The sequence below is a fragment of the Ananas comosus genome, linkage group 8, assembly GCF_001540865.1.
Source record: "Ananas comosus cultivar F153 linkage group 8, ASM154086v1, whole genome shotgun sequence".
NCBI lineage: Eukaryota > Viridiplantae > Streptophyta > Magnoliopsida > Poales > Bromeliaceae > Ananas > Ananas comosus.
In genome coordinates this window covers 1,273,923-1,296,898 of record NC_033628.1, presented here as the reverse complement: position 1 = coordinate 1,296,898, position 22,976 = coordinate 1,273,923, and the positions used below count along the sequence as shown (strand labels likewise).

Here is a 22,976-nt window from a genome sequence, read left to right as displayed (position 1 = left end):
AAATATTGATTCAAAATTTAAAACTTTCAAATTTGAAATTTAAAAGTTGAATTTGAATATTGAATTTCAAATTTAAATATTGAAATTTTAAATTTGAAGTATAAAATTTGAAATTTGAAAATTAAACTTCAAGTTCTAAATTTTCAATTTTTAAAATTTTAAATTTGAAACTAAAAATTTTAAATTTTATCTTAATTTTAAATTTTAAAATTTCAAAATTTAAATTTTAAAATTTAAAATTTTGAGCTCTAAAATTTAAATTAATATATAAATTTCAAATATGAAACTAAAAATTGAAATGTGAAAATTAAAAACTTACAATTTAAAATTTACAATTTAAAATATGAATTTAAATTTAAAATTTGAATCCAAAATTTTATTTTAAAGTTTAAAATTAGAATGAGATTTATAGAAGTAGGTTTTAATTATTTGTGGTTTTTGCTCTATAAAATCAAAAAATTGATTCTAAGAATGAGAATCAGATTTTTAAAATAGGGTTGCAAAACGCTCTATTTTATTTATATATATATGTCCTTCAAAGTTTGGTGGCCATTTTAAAATTCAAGAAAACCTCAATACAGTTAATTAAGGGACGCTTTTAAAATTCAAGAAACAATAAGGACATGTATGCAAAATCTGGTTCTATAATAGTCACCTAACGGTCGCATAATTAGTCCGCACGATCGACCGTTCGGACGATAGCCTCTGTCTAAAATCCCATATAACTCCCGCTCTATCGCATTCAACTTCATGGTTCCTCTCTCTCTCTCTCTCTCTCTCTCTCTCTCTCTCTCTTCTCCTCGCGGGGCGAAACCAAACGCTCACGGGCTTCGCGTTCTCGTCCTCTCCAACCTAAAGGAATCGATGCCGATCCCCGTACCTTCGCCTATTTCTCTCCCTCCTCCATGGCATCTCCATCTCCTCCATTCGATCCTTCGACCTCTGCAACCAATTGCTGCCTCCACGAACCCTAGCGACCCCTCCCCTTCGATCCCCGCAAAGAAGCCATGGATGACGCAAAATCGGACGAGAATGGGCCGACGATCCGTCGGAAACGTAAAGATTTCAATCCGAGAAGGTTCTTTGGCGTTCTCTCGATTCGCGGTGTGGTTTTCTCTTAGTGGAATGGATGGATCGCTTCTTGATCGTGTGTTTTTTGGTGTTTCAGCTATCAGATGAGGGTTCTTGAAGTGGCGCTGCAGAGGAACACGATCGCGGTGCTTGACACGGGGACGGGGAAGACGATGATTGCAGTGATGCTTATGAAGGAGATCGGGAGAAGGTTAAAAGAGAGCGGCGAAAGAGTTTTCATCATATTTCTTGCGCCAACGGTTATCCTCGTCAATCAGGTGGAGGGAATGTTGCAGTTTATGATGCTTCTTTAATCATTACATTGTGTTATTGATAATGATGTGCTTGTTAGAGGTTCTTGATCGAACATTTGTGGTGCAGCAATACGAAGTGATTAGGGACTATACCGATTTTGATGTGGCAGAATATTACGGTGCTACGGGAACTGGATACTGGAGTGCTGAGTCTTGGAGAAAGGAGGTCAGCAACAGAGAGGTAATCCTTTTTAGCATTTATACTTTCCTTTCCCTTGAGATTTTATTGAATTGTTGAAATAATGAAAACTTCATTTATTTTGAATATGTTTTAGTTAACAATAATGATAACTACCCTGTGAACAATGACGTAGCTAATCATTAATTTAATTTGCTTTTATCCATTTTGCTGCTTCAGTAAGGTATTTTGTTGTAGTTGAGAGGCATGAATATTAATTAGAAGTGACAATTTGCTCCAATTTTGGTCATACTATTCAAGTGAAAGAAAATCAATCAGATAATTAAGTAGTAATTTTGATAAATTTATAGTACAGATTGTGGTGATGACACCCCAGATATTGCTGGATGCTCTGAGACATGCTTTCCTGACTTTGGACATGGTGTGCTTAATGATTCTTGACGAGTGTCATCGTGCCTGTGGAGATCATCCCTACACAAGAATAATGAAGGTATGAAGAGTTTTTCAATGCAAAATATTAAGATATATGTTGCTCCCAGTTAATTGGTATGTAATCCTTCCAGTACCATCATATGGTAATTTGGTTGTTTTGGTTCATGATTGTTATCAACTAGGAGTTTTATCACAGGTCTAAATGTAAGCCATCCGTTTTTGGAATGACGGCATCTCCTATATCTAAGAGAGGTAAGATTCCCCAATCACTTGCTTTCTAGTACTTTAATCATGGTTTTATGGAACAGGTTGCTTTCCAGTTTACTGATTTTCTTAAAACATGCTGAACTTCAGCTTCGTAGTTTCATAGGTTATTTATTTATATCTGGATGACATGTTGTATTTCATATATTTGGATGACTAGTAGCAATTTATTTTTTGCACACATTTACTCGTTAATATGAATTAGACTTAAATTATGACTCTAACTTTAAATGCCATCATTTAATTGAGTTGGGTATCACTCATGTAAGTTATGGCGATTACCAATGCATGCCATTTTGATGTTTGTTCTAGTCCAATAAGCACACTATTATGTTATTAAGGGATTTTGTTTCATTTGATTTATTGGTTTTTTGTGCTCTGGAGCTCGAGACCATGTTTTTTTTCATTTATCTACCTCTTTCTTTATCTGTTTTGTTGTTCCTTTGTAGCAAGTGTCTGAACAATGACTACTAAGAAAAGCTCTATAACCATTGCTGAAATTTGATTTATTTGTTAGCTTGGAGTTAGGTAAAGAGTGTATCATTTGGAAAAACATGCTAACACTCTCACAGAGCATTCTTTATGAAATTGTTGTGTGTGCAGGTGCATCCTCATCTAGTGGCTGTCAAGAGCAAATATCTAAACTTGAAATGATTTTGGACTCGGAGGTTATTTCAGCTATGATATGTGAATGCTGCTTTAAAAGCATTAACTTATGATTTCTTCTTCTTTGATTTTAAAAAACTGAAAAACATTTATGTCATTGCAGGTATATACAGTAGAGGATAGATCCGAACTAGAAAAATATTCTCCTTCAGCTACACTTGTCAACAGATACTATGACGCTTACAAGTTCAATAATGAAAAGTTGAAAACTAAGTTGCACTCATCATTTGAGAAGGTTGTGTATTTTCTTCTTCCAAAAGATTACATTGTGTATAGTTTTTTCATCGAGACTTTTATTTGTGAACAGATTGATGATACTCTAGTTAGTTTGCAAAAGTCACCATCCAATAAATTTAAAGACACTAATGAGATTCTAGAGGCTTCGAAAAAGAGCTTGTCCTGCTATCATGCGAAGATTCTGTACTGCATAGATAATCTTGGGCTTATATGCGCTACTGAGGTATGGTGCAAATGCATAAGCTATATGGAGAAAGCTATGGCATTTAAGCAATAAATATTAATTTCTATCTTTCTTATTGAATTTTTCTGCCTTTCTGTAGTTACTAGGTATAAATAACCCAATTTCTTTTTTTTTTTTGACAACTGATTTATATCTGCTAGTTATGTTTAACTCGGTCATTCTTTCATAAGGGAACAAATAGATACTAATATAGTATGATCCTTAAGGCTAGCACGTTGTTATGGACAATCATGTGACAGAAGAGATGAATTTTTTATTACAAGAAAACTGAAAGATTTTACTAGTCACTGGTAAATAAGCCATGGCCATTGATGCCTTTTTAAGGCTTGGAGATGTGATACAATGTGCTTTGATTATACTTTTGATTATACCTTTTACTCTCTTTATCACTTTTTCTATCTTCATGTTGTACTTGTCATAGTGATGTAATTGCTAAATGGAGTAAGATGCTGTTTCCTCTAAAATAGAGATATTGTATGGTACTTTCATTTTTTTGGTTAGTATGCTTCTTACTATGGTTTTTTGGGAACATGTTGCCTAAGCTTTTTTTTTTTTTCCTTTCGTCTAGTTTTGTACAAATATTACAATATTTCCTTGGATTTCATGCCACCTATCATTAGCTTAATTTCATCCTAAGGTGCTAATCTCTGTCCTTCGTTTGCAGGCAGCAAAAGTATGTATTGAAAATATTCATGCCCTATATGCTACAGAAGAATTTGAGTTTTCTAAGAAGAGTTTAAAATTATATCTCTGTTATCTAGAAGAGGTCTTATTGTCAATAGAAGAAATTCTACCACAGGGTATGATAGTTGTTTTCTTTTTATTGTATAGTATTCAATTTCCTTATTGAGTTAATACAGCAACTAACTTTTGTTGCTGCTCATCATTATGTGGCATCTTCCATAGGGTACTATGAACTCATAAATACAGAATGTGGTTCTCAGGAGTTAACTAGAAGAGGATATATATCTCCCAAGTTGGATGCACTCGTCCATACTTTCAGGTCATTCGGGTATATCTTCTTTCTGCTTGACCTTTTAGCTACTAAGTTTTGTTTTGGTACTTTTTCTGCATGCTTTCATGTTAGTTTGGTGCTTGCAGATCATCTGAGGAAGTACTCTGCCTAATTTTTGTGGAGAGAATAATAACAGCTAAAGTGATTGAGAGATTCATGAAAAAAGATAACAATTTATCTCATTTTTCAATCTCTTATTTGACTGGAGGGAGTTCATCGAAAGATTGTCTAACCCCGAAGGTGCAGAGATCTACTCTAGAGTTGTTCCGAGCTGGGAAGGTTAGAAGATGGTTTCAACAAATATAATTTGGAGAGTATGTTCTGTTTTTGTTGCTTATGTTTCTGCCTGCATTGTAGGTGAACTTGCTGTTCACTACAGATGTGGCTGAAGAGGGAATTCATGTGCCTAACTGTTCCTGGGTGATACGCTTTGATGTACCGAAGACTCTTTGCAGTTTTGTCCAGTCTCGCGGCCGTGCTCGAAGAAGCAATTCATATTACGTCCTTATGCTTGAAAGGTGATGCCTATCTTGAAATTGTTAGCTCCTGTTTTTTTTTTTCTCATCATTTTATGAACCAGTTACTTGCTCATCACTTCTAGTCTTCCGTTGTTGCTAGAACTTATATATGGAAATCTAATTTGTAGTTTGTAACTTTATATGATCGTTTTAGGCCTTTTATGCCTTTATTGTTAGAGGGAATGGATAGCCACGTTGTCATCATGTCGTCTTCTGCTGGTCAGAATGCAAGATAGTTGGTGCAGTATCTGCATCAATTGGGGCTCGGGAGGATCAAGATGCCTGCCTGTAATGAATGTATAATATGTGGTGAGCCATGATAGCCATGTCCCAAGTCGTCCTCCAGCAAATTAACTTCTAGAGTACATTCATTAACAATATTCCAGAATTCTTGCACTAGGTTTTTCTGAGGTTTGTAGTTTGGGCTCTTGTTGACGCCTGTTTGATTCTTCAAAATATAGTGGCGAGGACGTGGACATGCTGATTCTGCATGTCCTTTTTCGACTCGGGTGGTATTTCGCGCAAGTTTGTGTCATTGTGTTTGTAGCCATCCATTCAGTTCTGTGTGATGCTAATAATGTATCAATAGAGGGGGTATGGTAAGGACATTTATGTGCCAATTCAACCACGTTACTTGTGGTTTTTGGGGTGTTGAATTTGATGGGGGCTTCTGAATGAAGACATCCATTCAGTTACATGTGATGCTAATAATGTATCAGTAAAGGGGGTATGGTATGGACTTGTGTGTGCCAATTCAACCACGTTACTTGTGGTTTTTGGGGTGTTGAATCTGATGGGGGCTTCCGAGAAACAATTTGAGACGTCAAGCTAGTAATTGTGATGATCATAACAACCTATTAATAGGATTTATATATTACTCTGTACATGGAAAGCTAATTCACACTGTAGGTTTCCAAAATTTCATTATTGTGGATAATTTTGTTTGCTAAAATTTATTGCAGTTCCAATTTGACATGGTGTGCCAATAAATCAAGTATGAACATGTTGAATCTTCAAATAAAGGAATATGAACCAAAAATTACTGTGGGCTAAGTACTTTTTCCAAGTGGCTGTTCACATTGCTTCAGTAACATGTAGAAAATTTGCATTTGTTGTTTTGCTGCATCTTTGGATCTGAGGTAGAATTAAAATGACCAACTGTTATATTCTTTGCTTGTATCAACACTCGATGCATCTAAATTACGGAGATGAAGTTTTGATCATTCAGTTCCTGAACATCAATTCCTGCAGGGGTAATGTTGAACAACGGGATCAGCTATTTGATATTATGCTGAGTGAATATTATGTGCAGAAGTTTGCTTCATGCCGAGACAATATCACTTCTTTCTCTGATTTACCTTCTGAAGGGAAATATAGTTACCGTGTCGACTCAACTGGAGCAACAGTTACTGCAGACTCTAGTGTTAGTCTTATACATAAATACTGCGAGAAGCTTCCAAAAGATAGGTATGTATACTCTTCATTCTTATTGCAGGGCCTTTTTCTTGATATATCATAAGTACTTAATAGTTGATTATTTTGTTTAGGTATTTTACTCCAAAGCCATTCTTTGATATAGTCGCAAAAGATGGGTTATACGAATGTACATTAGTATTGCCTCCCAATGCGGCATTTCAAAGACTAGTAGGTCCTCTAAGCGACAGTCGTAACTTAGCTAAGCAGCTTGTGTCCCTAGAGGCATGTAAAAAGCTACATCTATTGGGAGTACTTAGTGATCATCTCCTGCCTTTTGTTGAAGACCCAATGGAGACCAATTATGCTGGATCAGATAATTACACTTCAGGGGCAGGTAGAGATACGTACGGTTGCTTAAATGATATTCCTGTCAACACGTGTAAAGATTTCTGTTATATATTACTGCATGACATATAGAAAATAATTGTATTGAATCATATATTCATAATTTTGACGTTCATATAGCCTAACATGATAATTGCTCAATCATCTTAGAGTTTTATTCACAAAATTCTATTTTAATGTGCTGTGAGTGCATCTTTTGCTTCTGCTATTATTTAGATGACGTTGGTGATCTGCTTGATAATGATTGGCAGTAGATTTCCTATTTAATTGAGTTATGCAGGGAACTGAATAGGATAAATGATCTACAAAGAACTTAACTGCAATTTATTCAAACTGCTTCAGATCATTTAGTTTTTTACTTTTTTAATGATGTAACTTATCAATCCAACATTATCTGTAGATACATTTATGCCACTCTTAGTTTCTGCTTTATATAAAGTGGCCGGTATTGAGGGCGATGCTTACTATGATACATGTGTAAGCACTTTTATACTATTGTTCTTCCATAATGGCTTCATTTCTTTTCGTTGGACATTGTTGATCATATTGGTATTCGCGAGTAGTAGTGGCAGTGTATTTGCAATAGTGGCAATGTATTTGCAATACTTCATGTGCAGAAGCATATGTCTTAGTTGATTCCTTACAATGTTATTTTCCTATGATATTCAGTAAAGGACGCCTTTTTTTTATTTTTGATTTTTTTGAAGGAACAACTAAAAGAAAGGAGCTTCATGGAATGACCAATGTCTGTGCTTTATCTGGATCTTGGGCTCACAGACCTGATAATGTCACATTGAATGCATACGGACTTAGTTTTGTTTGTGACCAAGAAGGCGAAAACTATTCTGGGTTCATTCTCTTGATCGAGTCAACACTCGATGATGATGTGGCAAGTGCAGAAATTGAGCTTTTCTTGATCCCCGATAAGACAGTCTACACATTTGTTTCTCCATGTGGGAAAATCCAATTGGATAAAGAACAGGTTTTGTACGAAAATTATAGCTTAAGTGTCTAGTCTTTGAGAGTTTTTTCTTACAACTACTTATAGTTGTATTTGGCTTTTCTTGATCTTTTCAGGTGGAAAAGGCAAAACTATTTCAGGAATTTTTCTTCAATGGAATATTTGGCAGATTATTTAGGAGATCTAGATGTGGCGTACAAAGAGAGTTCCTCTTCAGGGAGGGACATAAAATATTGTGGAGTTCTTTCAATATGTACCTGCTTTTACCCCTCAAGCCCTCACAACTTTCGCATGCCAATACAAACATAAATTGGGCGGTCATTGATGCATGCTCATCTGTTGTGGAATACTTGAGAAGTATATACTCATTAGATGGTGAATACTGTCCTGGAAGTTCATCTACTGCCTTAAACTCAACTGGAACACTTTCTGAAGAGATGATACACCTGGCTAATAAACCTCTTAATATTTGGTGCCTCAAAGATTCAGTTGTCTTGTCCATTCACACTGGGAGGATATATTCTGTTCTTGATGTGATATATGATAGTACTCCAGAGAGCTCATTTGCCGAGATGTCTGATGAGAAACCCACATCGTTTGCATCATTTGCGGACTATTATTACCAAAAGTATATGATTGCCCAACTTAATATTTTAATTTCAATTCTCCAAATTTCTCAACATTCTTGGGTACTAAAGTTGCTTTCTTTACTATGTATGTCAACATGTTTAGGTATAATATTGCACTTCAACATCCAGGACAACCACTATTGTTATTAAAGCAAAGCCATAACCCCCATAATTTACTTTTTGCAAAATCGAAGTATAAAGGTAATTGAAATCTTATCTCATGAAAATTTGTCGTTGGACTTGTCTTAGCATCGTATCTGAAATTACTTGTCTGGCACACAATGCCCTTTGTGCTTTTGCATTCACTTTTCAGAAATGTAGTTGTATGTTTAAACATATGAATGATTTATATGCATGTTTGTATATGTCAAATATTTGGCAAATGCATGACAGATGGTTCTACCGGTGAAAGGATACTGGTAGAGAAGGAACAGGTTCATGCCCGTATACCACCTGAACTGTTGGTCCACATTGATATGTCAGTTGATATTTTGAAGTCATTTTACTTATTACCTTCTGTAATGCATCGACTGGAGTCCTTGATGCTGGCCAGTCAGCTTCGTCTAGATATTGGTTGCAGTGATAACAACACAAATATATCAAGTTCTCTGGTTAGTTGTTTTGTGCCATATTGTATATTTTCTAGTGATGGCTGTGTATGCCAATCTTTACATTCTTTTTTAATTGTAGATCTTGGAAGCAATTACTACTTTAAGATGTTGTGAAAATTTCTCTCTGGAGCGGTTGGAACTGTTGGGGGACTCGGTGCTAAAATATGTAATGGGTTGCAATTTGTTTCTTAAATATCCTAAGAAGCATGAAGGGCAACTTTCTGATCATAGATCTCGGGCAGTTTGCAACTCAACACTTCATAAACTTGGAACAAGCCGCGGCTTACAGGTAGATGCACTTGATTCCTGTCGGTCAGATTTTTTTCCTCATAAAACTAATATAACTAATTAACTTACTAGGAATTAAATTATCTGCAATTTTATTGAGGCACTTTATCCTGAATTAGAAAGAAACGGATAATTACTTATAAATCAGAATATGTGATGCTATCCTCCCATTCTAATACTCTGTAGTTAGCCATGGATCTACGATATTGCGTATAGCTAGCTCTCAGCTGACTTGCTGATCTTAACACAATTATTTTCTCTCCTAGTTTAAGATTATACTCTTTCCCTAAGGGGATGCTCTTCAGATTTGATACACTCGAGCTAAGTTGCAGGACGTGGAATCAATATGTAGGAGACTGAATTTTTAAACATGCTCTTTTATGTAGAGTATATGCATTGCATATGTTCGTTCAATGCTTCTCAAAGAACCAAAATTCAATGATATACATATTATCTTCTGTCTTTTCCACTCAAAGTTCATGATATGGTACGCAGTTACATTTAAATGTCTACTACCTAAGCAACACATGTTGAATATGTGACCAACAATGTATGCATCAAATGTCATCCGTTAGAAGCTTCATATCATCAGTATATATATCAAGGGTTATGGACTTCAAAAAAGGCTTTCTTTTTCAAGGAAGACTCAAGCCATTTAAGGTGCTCACAAGCATTAATTGTTTGCCCATTTTGTTCTGGTAACATATATCCATCGGTTCTTCAGGGTGTTAACCTGCTTCTTCAAACAATCTGTCTTTTGAAGTTTTGTTTGCAACTTCCTGTTTTGCGACATTGTATTAAATTTGAAGTTGTCTTTGTTTCATTTTCTTTTCATTGCGCATACTATAAGTAGCTTTCATTTGCAGGGTTATATACGAGATAGTGCATTTGATCCACGGCGTTGGGTTGCTCCTGGGCAGATTTCATTGCGTCCTTTCCCTTGCAACTGTGGAGTTGACCTTATGTGCGTGCCTATGGAAAGAAGGTATATCACAGAAGATAGTTCTGTCGTGCTGGGAAAGCCATGTGATAAGGGCCATAGATGGATGTGCTCTAAGACAATCGCAGATTGTGTCGAGGCTTTGGTAGGAGCATATTATGTTGGTGGTGGTTTAAGTGCTGCACTATCTCTGATGAGCTGGCTGGGATTCAACGTCACATTTACCACTAAATTAGTGCAGGATGCCAAGTTCAGTGCATCTCATCTGCCTTACTTTTTGAAAAAAAATGACATTGAGGAACTGGAATCAAAACTTAATTACAGATTTTCAGTTAAGGGCCTGCTGTTGGAAGCAATAACACATCCGTCTCTGCAAGAGCTAGGGATTGACTACTGTTACCAGGTGATGTCACAAAAACTCTAGTTCTTCTAACTGTTTCATATTTTTCTCTATGTATCTGACTTCTTAAAATTCACTGCTTATTTCAGTAAACAATCATTCCCTGGTTGTATAAAGATGTACATTTTTTTCATGTAATTTCTTTCTCAGCGCTTTGAATTTCTGGGCGACTCTGTACTGGACTTGCTCATCACATGGCATCTTTTTATAAGCTACAAGAATATAGATCCTGGTGAGTTGACTGACATGCGTTCGGCCGCAGTTAGTAATGTAAATTTTGCACAAGCTGCTGTACGAAATAACTTTCACCACCATCTTCAACATGGTTCTGGAATACTCTTGGATCAAATAACAGAATATGTTAAGTCCAGTTTGGAATATGATGGAAATGAGGATGTGCTTCTACCACTTTCTACTCATAAAGCTCCCAAGGTTTGTTATTAAACATATTAAACTATGCTTCTGGATTTCTTCCTTCAGACCTAAATTTTCAGGTTTCAGAATGATCTCAAGTTTTGGGATAATGTTGATTGCATGGCTCATAGATATATTGTTTTTTTTTTAAATCCTGTTCTGCATGAAACCCCTCCATTAAATTGTTTGCTCATCGATATATTGTTTTTTTTTAATCCTGTTCTGCGTGAAGGCCCTCCATTAAATTGTTTTCTCTTCATCAGGTTCTTGGAGATATTATGGAGAGTATAGCTGGGGCAATATTTATTGACGCTGATCTTAATCTCGATATGGTATGGCAGATATTCAAACCGCTGCTTTCCCCTATCATCACCCCTGATAAGCTTGTGCTGCCCCCTTGGCGTGAATTGATTGAGCTTTGCAGTCATCTCGGCTTTTTTATAAATACACAATGCAAAACTGGAGAAGAGGTTGTTGCTGAAATTTCAGTGCAATTGGGGGATGATCTGTTGATAGCACATGGACATGACAAAAATAGAAAGGGCGCAAAAGCAAAAGCAGCCCTCCATATTCTGAGGGACCTGGAAGTGAGTTTACTTTCTTTCTCGATCTTTTTCTTTTAACATGTAAGTTATCTCTTTGATAAGGTTTTTTTTTTTCCTATCAATTATGTATTTCTATGTATTATTCGTTGCTGTTTGGTTATTTCATATTTCTACTTTGTCTGTTTTGGATAATGAGAGGATTAATCTTCAAGCAGAAAAAGGGAATATCACATACTCATAATGTGCATGAAAGGATGCAAAAGGCGGATATCTCTAGTGATCTATCCTGTAATCTGATCTCAAATATAAGTGTATGCTACAGTCTACACCTTGCAGCAGTAGTTTGATAGATGATTATTTTTGAAAGGAAAATGATCTTGTGATGCTTTCCGCAGTTAGGGCCATCTCCAGATTATTCCTTTGCCGAGAACAATTGTTTGTTAGATGACTATTCCAGGCAGAAACAGCGAGGTATGCACTTCCTATTTTTTGTTGCAATTTATCACTTTGGAACAGGGCAATTAGGCTTTTTAAAATAACTCTTTTTTTTTTTGACAGAATAACTTGTAGCTTTGAATGTACCTTTTAATATTGAGACTTCTGATATGTGTCCTCACTTATATTTCTTTGTTTTTTGAAGGATGAATAATTTCCTGGTTGTTTTTACTTGTTTATTCTTCAGTTCTACATAATATGTGGATGTACAAACTTGATAAGTAATCTATTCTTTTGACTGATTAAGCCAAGTAGCTCAATCAGTATGACTGGATAATTACCCAAAGCTACGAAAGAATAATCTTTTCTCATGATGAGAATAATCTTGCAATCTAAGTTCGGTACCAAAATGAAAAGGAAAATTACTAAACTAAAGAGATCTTGATTAGAGTTTAATTCCTTCTTACGCAGCTTTTATGTGTTCTAATAAATTATAATTCATGTGTTAGAGTTGCTCATAGAACATCATTGGATCTACATTATCTCCAAGAAGCCTATATCATGAAATATGCTTCTTATCTCTAGCCCTCAGAAACACCAAGGAATTCTCATCTGATTCTTATGCTGCATCCATCTCTTTTCATTGCACCTATTATTTTATATAGTTCACATGCTTCTTATAACATATCTTCTCTGGTTTTCATACTACTTTTCCTTTTGATCATCAACAATCAGCTTTATAGTTCAATATGTGATCCTTAAATTGCACATTTCGTTATTGAACTCCCTTTATATCCACTTAACATGTACAGCATTTAAAACATTTCTACTAAGGATTTACATGCTGAGTACAGAGCGCATTTTATTAATTTAGTAGGTTGGCCTCGTACACTTGTCTAATGAGAGAATCCTGAAATAAGGTATTGTTGTATAATAAGAATTTTCGTGCTATATAATCTCTTTTCAGTTAATCTTTCACTTAAAATGGAGAAGGGAGGTTCGCGAACTGCTCTATTTCAGCTTTGCAAGATATTTCAGTGGCCAATGCCAAAATTTGAATTCACAGAACGGAGGTTCAGGTATGTCTACTTATATCAGGATTTAGGACCTGTTTGGTCCAGCTAGTGCTTTCCAGAAATTCTATTTGAGGCAGAGCTATTTGCAAAGCAGTCAACAGGTTTTTAATTAGAATCTATTCAACGGCTTCCTGCTATAATAGTACTTGTACTAGCAGCAGCTTTGAATTGGAGCTTGAGCTCTAGGGGTTCTGAAGCTTTATTTTAGCTTCTCACCACATCAAAAGCTCTACGATTCTTTTTGGCGGACATCTAACTGCTTCCAAAAGCCTCAGGGAATAGGAGCTTAACTGTGCCCCAGTTAGCCTTCACTTCACATGAATGAAACTCAGCAGCCGATGTTATTCTCCTCAGTCGTAGTTATTTGCCTCCATAAACTATATTAAGGTTCCAAAACATAAAAATGTTCAGCAATTTCCAAAATCTCATGTTGTTTCGATGTTTAAACTTTATTTCTGGCTATTTTAACAGAACTCCTATCATTATCGATGGGGTAGCCACACCAAATTTCAATAGTTTCACCTCCGCTATCACGCTGCACATACCCAACTCCAAGGTTGTTACACTGCTGGGGGAGGACCGAACCGATAAGAACGCCGCGAAAGATTCAGCTGCACTCGCCATGCTTCTCAAGCTTCAACAACTTGGAGTCTGTGTACTCGAGAAACTGTAGAAGATCCTTGTGAAGGATACCATCTTTTTCAAGCCAAAAGGTGAGCGGTTGATAAACCCTCGTCACTCTCCAAATTTATTACCGCTATTCCGTTTACTGCACTGATATAGGATGCTGCATCTCGTAGTATGCTTTTGTGATTAATTAAAAGTGGTTTGACAACACTTTAAATCATGTATTTAAAGAAACTCAGAAAAAATCCGCTTTAAGTTTTACACTGAAACATTGTTTACCTTTTCACTGCCGCGATATAGCCTACATAAAAATTAATTACCATCTCTCAGCAAATCCTCATGTACATTTCACAAGCAAATTAAACGTTAAGAGCGACTAATGCCTACTGTAATTTTCTGTACTTCTTCATCATAAACTATATAATTCTTCATGAAATTTACTTAAAAAGTATGTTATTTAGAATTCGATGACCTCCATAATTCTTCATGATATTTACTTGCTTCGGTAATTTTTTTTTTTAAAAAAAGCTCGTCTGCTTTGAACAGTACGATAAAAGACCAAACATTTTAACCGAAAAGCTACAAAACGTGCGTCTCATAGTCACCAAAAAAAAAAAAAAAAACTCACTGGCGTACAGTGACAACCGGATACTATTAAATACTTTATAGTTCGCATATGCATAGGAGACACGCATGCTCGAAGTTACAGACATAATTAGGCCAAAATTGTAATCTCCATCGGTTGGAATTCATTTCAATACCATGATAAATTTACAAATTTACTATGTATCTCCTTTTTCATTATAAAAAGGAAAAAAAAATGAAAGAATGCATTTTTTTTTTTTTTGGTGAGCTTAAAAATCCTTAGCTCGTTAGTCGTTACAAAGCACGCTCTGGTCTAGCTCGTTACAAAGCATACGAAGGCCTCCGGCCGTTTCTCTCCAGCAACCCTTCCATTATCACCCTCTTCTTGTACTCCTCCGAATCCAAATCGACTCCTTTGTGATCCGTCCGATTGCCGGGGGCGCCGCTGTCCCCTGCCGCCGCCCTTACTACCGGCATAATGTACATGCATGAGCAAAGGAAAACCACCGCGCTGGCGCGGCCGAAGAGGACCATCACCCCCAACGTGGTCGCCATGACCCATAGCCCGGCGAGCGGTTCTACCCGGCCAGTTCGGGCCGGGCCGTGGTTCGGTGCGGTGCTGCAGACGCTGCGTCTCGGCAGGCCTGGTTGGACCGCCGATATTCTGGTTTGGATTGGGTCGGGACTCTGGCTGGTCTGAGCAGCGGTTGGCTTGGTGGAGGTTGATGGGAGCAGCGGCTGAGGCGGAGAGTTGGCGGCGACATCTTCTCGGAGTTGGGGAGTCGCCGTGTTCGTCTGCTGTGCGTCGCTATCGATTTTGTTATCTCGAGCCTGATATCGGACGCGATAATTAAGAAAAACCTTAGCAAGTCCTTAGAACGTAGACTGAAATTATTTTCATTTCAGTAATAAAGCGTGCAAGAGACCGGGTGTGCAGGGTTCTGCGTTTCAGTTTCACATAGGATGTTTTTGGTTAAGAGTTAAGACTTAAGAGTAATATGTATACAAATTATTATCAATTTCTATCCTAAAATTTTGACGAGAAATAAGATCCGGACAAACACGTGCAACACGGCGTTAGCTATCGACGCCTCAGGCTGGTGTTTTATATTTTTTTAAAAAAGAAAAAAAAAAAGGTCTTAGGGCAGTGGGGCCGTAGAAGCTTCCGACGTGTACGCTTTGAAGCGGCTCCCGCCGTTAGTCCGATGCCGTTAGCGCCGCCCTGTTTCTTTTTGGCCCTCGCTGACGAACTTCTTGTGCATATGCATGACACTCCCTCAACTATATGCGATTTTAAATTGACATCCTCAAGCTCTATTCTTTTGATTGAAACTTTCATAAATTCCATTCAAATAATTATAGTTATAATGATTGCGCAATTTAAAAAAATTCTTTTTTATAGTTGGATAAAAATTGTAGCGAAGTGTAAAGATTTAAATAAAAAATGGGAACTAAGAGGTCTTGATTAAAAAAAAAAAAAGTTAGCCTATAGTTGAGAGGCTTTCCATACTTTTTTTATCCAAAGATCTACATTATGTCCAATATCCTCAAAGAAACATTACTTGTATATGTAAAAATAAATGTACAGTTTACACCTCTCAATTAATTACTTAATCAAATTTTTTTTTTTTAAAATTGCTATTAAAGATTAATAAAATAAATATAAAATATAGGTAGTTGATCAGAATATAAGATTTATATTTATTTTTACAGTAGCATTGCTCGAATAGCTATCACGTCCTTGTCACCTGACATTATGGAGGGTTGCGGATACAGGGGGCGAGGACTACAAGTCTACAAACCGATCACATAAGTAATGACAACCGTCCAAAAAAGATCACACGTATCATCACAAATCCAGCAAAATGAGCAAACAAATCATTCACTACTTAGTTACCGATCGTATCTACCGCAGCTGATCAAAAATTTAATAATTGATATTCGAAATCTCAAATTCGAATCTTAGTTGCTTCATAATTCTATCTGAGTTCACTTCTGAGAAGGTATATATAATAAAAAAAAAAAAATTAATACGTACTCTCGAAGTCTGCTTCTTATGAAAGCACTTTTCCAGAAGCGCTTCTGAGGAGGAGGAGGAGGGGGAGGAGGTGGTGGTGGTGGTGGTGGTGTTCGAACTTTCGAAAGGGACCATCTTCGCCTTCTTCCTCTTCTTCTTCTTGACGTGCCACCACGAGAGCCAAGGCGGCTTCTGCTTCTTCTTCTTCTTCTGCTGCTTCTTCTTGATGCGGCGGCTGGACTGCAGCTCGTCGGAGAACAACACCGAGGAGGACCCCCAGAAGCAGGAGAGGAAGAGGGGGGTTCTCTTTCTCTCCCTCCGCGGTTTCGTTGCGATTGCCGTCGCCGCCTCCACGGACATCGCCGCAATTCGATAGGAACTGTAAAAGAGAATAGGAGATATATAGAAGAGATCTTTAGAGCAGTTCAAATAGCCACGTAGAGAGGAGGGGGTGGAAATAAAATGTGGTATAAGGAATTTAGTCCGAGACTCACACGAAGTCTCGTGGCCTTCTTTGACAAGTTATGTTATATTTATATTTATATTTATATTTATATTTATATTTATATTTATATTTATACATAACAAATGATGAGAGATTGGCTCCCACATTCCTACTCGTGATATATTTTTTGTTGTTTGTTTTTTTTTTCCTGTCGCAATGTAGCAGGTCGTAATGATTTTTATCAATAACACCCTCAGCTTTAAGGATTTTACCTCCCAATTAAATTAATTAAAAAAATTCCCCATATTCCGGTTTTTATGCAATGACTTCTTAGTTGACTATTAATAAGAGAAGGAAGGTTTTAATAGTTAAGAGGAACTGAATTCATGGGAATTTTCATTGGCCCAAGACGCATCTAACACGCTTCCAATTGGAAATTTGCATACATTCTTTTTTAGGAAAAAAATTGTATCCATCACGCATTCTACTTAATCTGGGCTACAAAATTTAACTTATTGCTATTTATTTAACATGACATGCTAAGCTCCTGTTTCTAAGTTCACAAGATTTGGAACTTGACTTGTGTGGTAATTATTTACGTATTATCGTTTCTAACAAGAAATAAAAGGTTAACAACTGTAAGACCTCAGAATTTAAAATAATTATATATAAAAAATATAATAGGACTAAATTTTTTAATTCGGTTATACCATTTTGGACGGTGATTAAGACCAAAAAGTTAAGAGAGTTAAGCGGGGTAGGAATAGAATAATTCTAAGATCGGTGACTCTCTGAAAAATAGGGTGTCATAACAATTGATGTAATTTACCTTTTATTTAGGGAAAACTTCAAAAATCTCTCTTGTGGTTTTAATTTTTTTTCACTTTAGTACCCTGTGGTTTAAAATGTATCAAGTTAGCACCCTGTGGTTTTTCACTTTATCACTTTACTACCCTGTGGTTTAAAGTGTATCAAGTTAGTACCCTGTGGTTTTGCACTTTATCACTTTAGTACCCTGTGGTTTTAATTTTGTATCAAATTAGTATTCTGTGATTTTTTAAACTATAGGATACTAAAGTGATAAAGTGTGAAACCACAGGATACTAAAGTGATAAAGTGCAAAACGACAAGGTACTAACTTGATACACTTCAAACCACAGGGTACTAAAGTGATAAAGTGAGAAACTATAGGGTACTTACTTGATACAATTTAAACCATAGGGTACTAAAATGAAAAAGTGTGAAACCACGGGTTTTTTTTTTTGAAGTTTTTCCTATTTAAGTTAATTAATATTGAGTCAAAATTCTCTACACGTCACATAAGTAAGTAACTAAGCACAGTGAACATGCCGAGGAGTAGAAAATCAAAATTTTAAGTCCCAAATTAAGAGTTATGAGCCAATAAGTGGTGGGGGGCATCTAAACTCAATGCATGAGAGCAAGTATGTAAAAAATATGCAGCTTGCACAATTGAACATTAGCTGGCCTTTGGACTTTTTTTTTTTTTTGAGAGAGAGAGAGAAAAAAAAATTGAAAGCATTTATTTATTTTGCTCCAACTAGCATTTCTAGAAGGTGGTTTATTCAAGCTTCTTGTGGCTTTTTATTTTTTATTTTTTATTCTTTTGCCTTTGAATTTTTTTTTTTTTTTTTGTCATTGCTCTTATCTTACAAATAAGTACAATCATTACAATAATTATTCTAAAAAAAATTGAGCAATACTCTTTATCTCCCATTTTTTACATGGTGGAAAAAAAAATCACTAGATAACAAATAACTACTTAATTTGAGAATAAATAATTCATCAAGTTTTTACATTATTTGAATAAGTAACTTTTTTTTTTTTTGACAAAACAGGAATTTTTTTTTTTTTTTTTGAGAGATAGATAGCATGCTATCCGCTTCGTTTACTTCATTTATAAATAAACTTAACTAGAAATGTAAATCAACTAGGATTCGAACTTGGGACCTCGGATACCAACCACCAAACCCTTTGCCACTTGCTCTAGAGAAACAGAAATTATTTTTTTTTTTTTGAGAAATAGGTAGCCAGCTACCTGCTTCATTCATTAGGTAAAATGAACTAAGCGTACAATATGGAAGCAGCCAGGGCCTCCCAGAAAACAAGCAAAAAGCGAAAAACAAAACAAAACAAAAGAAGAGAGAGAGAAGAGGGGTGTTAATAAGGAGAGTAGGGATAGGGGCTGAAGCCCAATCGGCACATCACCGCAACGAGTTCCAGTCGTTTAGCAAAAGTTTGACACGTTCCAGAGACCGGGTAGCGTTGTGCGTGCTTCCTCGGAAAATGATGTTGTTTCTATCTGTCCATATCACCCACCAAGTCGCGGCCAAGAGGGTCAGGCCTTGTGTCCTCGAAGAGTGAACCGGGATGTCGCACAATCCATTCCATAGAGTGTTGACGTCGCCCATGCTGTCATCATTTGTACCCCCTCCTTCCATACTGAGGAGCATGTATCTTACATAAACGCATGTGCAAAATAGATGATCACAACTTTCCGTTAGTGCTGCACATAAAACGCAGTGCTGATCAACAGGCATTCCGCGTTTGAGTAGTCTATCGGCAGTAAGTAATCTCTTCCGTAGCAGCAACCAAATGAAAACTTTGATTTTGACTGGAATTCTAAGTTTCCAAATGTACCGGTTCGTTGGGGCACGCTGTCCCGCGTCAGTGATGAACTGGTAGAGGGATTTGACGGTGAATAGTTGATTGGATGTCCATCTCTACTTAATAGCGTCTGGGCTGTCGCAGGGGTGATAGCCTCGGAGCAAGTCTTTGAACGTCGTTAACTGTCTGCGGCTTTCAGTGGACTGTGACACCGAGAAGCCGCGGCATATAAAGCGCCATCTCCAGCCGCCATGGTTCCAGCACTGAAAAACACGGGCCTCCTTGTTCGTAGACATCCAAAAGATATCCGAAAAACGAGTACGAAGGGGGGTTTCCCCTATCCAGATGTCGTTCCATATCCTAATGTTTCTTCCGTCACCAAGCTCGTAAGTCACTCCACAGGCAAACATCTCTCGGCACCGGACCACTCCTTTCCACCACTGCGAATAGAGAGCTCTGCCCTCAAGTAATGGCCTTCTTCTGGTGTAGTAGAGTGATCTGACTAATCTGCACCAGAGTAGGTTGGGGTCAGAAAAGTATCGCCACCACCATTTGGTTAGAAGAGCCGAGTTCATGCATTCCATATCAAGAATCCCTAATCCTCCTTCCCTTTTACTTGTACAGATAGATTTCCAATTGACGAGACATTCCCCACCAGTAACTTTTGAACATCCTTTCCAGAAGAATGCTCTCCTGAGACTTTCTATCCGGTGCAATACCCATTGCGGTGCTTTGAAAATCGAGAAATAGAAAAGCGGCAGGTTGGTGAGTACCGAATTGACCAGGGTTAGTCTACCCCCTAGGGAGAGAAGTTTAGCTTTCCAACCCTCGATTTTGGCCTCTATGCGGTTGATAACCACGGACCAGTCCTCCTTTCGAAGTGTCGAGTTGTGGAGGGGTAGTCCCAGGTAACGGAAAGGTAGCTTACCCACTTTGCATCGTAAGATATTTGCGAGTCTAACAGCTTTACGAGGGTTAGACCCTAAGTAGTAGAGTTCCGATTTTCCCATGTTGATCCTGAGGCCAGAGGCCTATTCAAAGATATTCCAAAGGAATAGCAGATTATGCATAAAGCGTTTTCTTGGCTCACAAAAGAAGATTGTGTCATCAGCGTATTGGATGAGCACCATCTGGCAATCGTCGGAGGGTCCAATACCACAAATCATGTTGTTTCCCCGCGCAGTTTCGATCAGCCTGGCCAGACAGTCAGCCACCAATAAGAAAAGATACGGGGATAGGGGGTCGCCCTGTCTAAGCCCTTTTCTTGCTTTCAACCACGGGGTTGGGATGTCATTCACTAAGATGGCGACTTTGGCATTGCAAATACATTGTTCTATCCAGGCCCACCATTTAGCGCTGAAGCCTAGAAATTGTTATAGCTATTAAAACACTACTACTGCAATTTTCCTATCACTTACGCCACAAATCAGTATCACTATTTTTTTAATTCCTTTTTCAAATACTTGTCCATCAAATGTTCAAACTTTTGACGAATTCTTCGCGTTATTATATATTTGGCTTTGTTTTTAGTGGTTTTTGTTTCCTATAAATGAAAATAATTTTTGCTTTAAATAATCCTACACAAAGCTCATGATGAATTTAGTATTAGATAACATCATTCCTAATACATAATTCTACTGTGGTTTCATCCACAGAATCTAATACCTAGTGAACTCAATTTTCTTAGGTATTACACTTTGCCTCACGGCTAAGTAACGCGCTAACCACTGTTTAATCTTTTTTTTCTTATTTCTCCTTATTATTAGTAGACAATTTTTTAGCATATCTTAATAACTATAGCGAGATATTAATTGATCTAAATCTCATCACAAAGAAAATAGAATCACAAGTTTTTATTTTTTTTTCCCCTTATTATCTTATTTGGCCTTTTCTTGTATTTACTCATGATCTTCAATTTTGATACCATGTTAGAGAATGTGAAATAACTAGTTTCTCTAAAATCTCACACTAAGCGTTTAATATTTTATATTTCAATAATATGCTCATCGAATTCTCAACTAATTGAAAGAAAAAAGTGAGGTAAACGACTTTTGCTGCAAGGAATGATTAAATATTATTGGAACTTTTATGACCTCCCTACATATTTAAGTATATATCAATCATCTTCTTAGATGTGGGGAGACAATTTAGCCTCCCAAATGGTGCTTATAATAGCTAATCACACCCCTCACATTTGTGACATTTTATTAACATTGCAATACAAAGCACTACAATTAACAATGAAATCCTCCCACAAAAAAAAATAAACAAATTCTAAGTAAACTAGTAAGGAAAAAGAAGAAAGAGAATGCGTTATGCCCTCATTTTTGTCGATAGTGATATCAACAAAATTGATATTACTATTGTGATGGAGATACGTTAAACCTGATCATTAGTTGCCGATTGAATCAGAATAATTTGTGCGTAGTATATAAAGCTACGCCAATTTCATCGTTCATTCTGTATCAATCTCTTCATCACTTTTCTTACTCAGTAGTTTTCTGGGCCATCGTCTTTGACGTGAAGCAACGTGAGAGATAAAACCACGCGCATATACAAAGGACGGCGCAAGCTCTGCCGCCGAGAAGCATCATTCCTAGTGCCAAAGTTAGCATGGAGAGTCCCTTTGAAGGGTTTAAATCTTTCATCACTTTCTCCCCGCCGGTCGATGCCTCTGTTGGTGAGTAGCGATGGTTGGTTCGAGTCGGTGACCTGGTCTGAACCGCATCAATCCTCCGATATAGTTTTGCAGGTTCAGTCCGAACTTTAGACTCTGCGACGTGACATATTGGGCTCTCTATGGGCTCGATAGTGGGCTCAACTTGTAGCTGTGGTTTTGGATGTTGCTTTTGTAGTTGTTGTTTATAGTTAGGCTCAATGCAGTCTCCCTTGTTCTTTTTCTTGTTCTTGTTCTGCTCCATAGGAAAAAAAAAAAATAAATAAATAAATGGCCAATTTCCCTTAAATTACAAACAAAAAAGATATATAGGAAGAGTCCTAATAATGGTTTTCTATTAAGAGCTAATCTGCTTTTGATTTTCTTTCTTTTTTTTTCCTTTTCTCTTTCCTAAACTTGACTTAGAACTGAGGCCGCCGCAGAGTATGAAATGATCTCAAGCCTTCTGTTCAATGTTGAAATGAAAATTCACACAAGTAGCGAACTAATTTGTTACATTCTACATGATCTATCATCTCCTTCTCAAAAGCAATCTAATCATCCTTCGAGAAGAGGAAAAAATATATATATATATATATAAACCCCATAAAGGTGGCGAGTTTGCTTACCATACGAAACTTCTCAAAGAAGCGCTTCCAACTATCAGATCTTCCTTTCTTCCGCGCATCACCAACGCGCATCTCACCATGGCATTCTGCGTCCTCTGCCGTCTCCGGCACAATCATTCTCTTCTTCCTCTTCCTCAGTTGCCATAACCGCTCCCCGTATCGCTCCATGCCGCCTGTATGCTCTACGTTTGAGCCCCCGAAACACAATAAAACAGCGCAAAATCGTCCCTTCCTGTAACAAGAGTTTCTGGAACAGCTTTCTTTTTCAGTAGCATTCATAAAAAAGCTGAGCTCGTCTCAATCTCTCAATCAAGCTTTTCTGAGAAAGGACCGTAAGGAATAGTACGTACTTCTATCATCTGCTATTTCTAT

The 22,976-nt window shown here is 37.0% G+C and overlaps 2 protein-coding genes across 9 annotated transcripts; one reads left to right on the top strand and one right to left on the bottom strand.

Annotated features, from left to right (window-relative positions):
• LOC109714577 (endoribonuclease Dicer homolog 3b-like) lies at window positions 769–14,002 on the top strand. Of its 8 annotated transcripts, XR_002217412.1 has the most exons (27): window positions 770–1,078; window positions 1,169–1,349; window positions 1,453–1,566; window positions 1,880–2,014; window positions 2,139–2,208; window positions 2,824–2,888; window positions 2,990–3,121; window positions 3,194–3,346; window positions 4,032–4,167; window positions 4,274–4,379; window positions 4,469–4,661; window positions 4,740–4,900; window positions 6,152–6,367; window positions 6,448–6,710; window positions 7,429–7,703; window positions 7,799–8,310; window positions 8,415–8,512; window positions 8,705–8,922; window positions 9,002–9,211; window positions 10,077–10,553; window positions 10,701–10,982; window positions 11,228–11,551; window positions 11,725–11,814; window positions 11,905–11,980; window positions 12,912–13,023; window positions 13,296–13,407; window positions 13,492–13,627. XR_002217412.1 is itself a non-coding variant. In XM_020239270.1 (26 exons), the coding sequence occupies exons 1-26, from the start codon at window positions 1,008–1,010 to the stop codon at window positions 13,691–13,693; spliced, it is 4,794 nt and encodes a 1,597-aa protein (XP_020094859.1). In that variant the 5' UTR covers window positions 771–1,007; the 3' UTR covers window positions 13,694–14,002. The 8 variants fall into 8 exon arrangements, 7 of the variants coding, with proteins under 7 accessions (XP_020094862.1, XP_020094859.1, XP_020094858.1 ...); XM_020239270.1 differs by lacking the exon at window positions 13,296–13,407 and having other exon boundaries at window positions 771–1,078; window positions 11,306–11,551; window positions 13,492–14,002; XM_020239269.1 differs by lacking the exon at window positions 13,296–13,407 and having other exon boundaries at window positions 771–1,078; window positions 1,901–2,014; window positions 13,492–14,001.
• Window positions 14,491–16,609, bottom strand: LOC109714060. Its single transcript, XM_020238466.1, has 2 exons — window positions 16,369–16,609; window positions 14,491–15,104 (listed from the first exon to the last, which is right to left on the bottom strand). The coding sequence occupies exons 1-2, from the start codon at window positions 16,607–16,609 to the stop codon at window positions 14,554–14,556; spliced, it is 792 nt and encodes a 263-aa protein (XP_020094055.1). The 3' UTR covers window positions 14,491–14,553.

Bases quoted from the DNA above. Each gene is read 5' to 3' on its own strand.
- LOC109714060 (XM_020238466.1), bottom strand. From the start codon at position 16,609: ATGTCCGTGGAGGCGGCGACGGCAATCGCAACGAAACCGCGGAGGGAG. The intron at 15,105-16,368 runs GTTCGAACACCA...CTACGTTCTAAG, and splicing joins GAAGATGGTCCCTTTCGAAA to GACTTGCTAAGGTTTTTCTT.
- LOC109714577 (XM_020239268.1), top strand. From the start codon at position 1,008: ATGGATGACGCAAAATCGGACGAGAATGGGCCGACGATCCGTCGGAAA. The intron at 3,122-3,193 runs GTTGTGTATTTT...ATTTGTGAACAG, and splicing joins TGCACTCATCATTTGAGAAG to ATTGATGATACTCTAGTTAG. The intron at 3,347-4,031 runs GTATGGTGCAAA...CTTCGTTTGCAG, and splicing joins GGCTTATATGCGCTACTGAG to GCAGCAAAAGTATGTATTGA.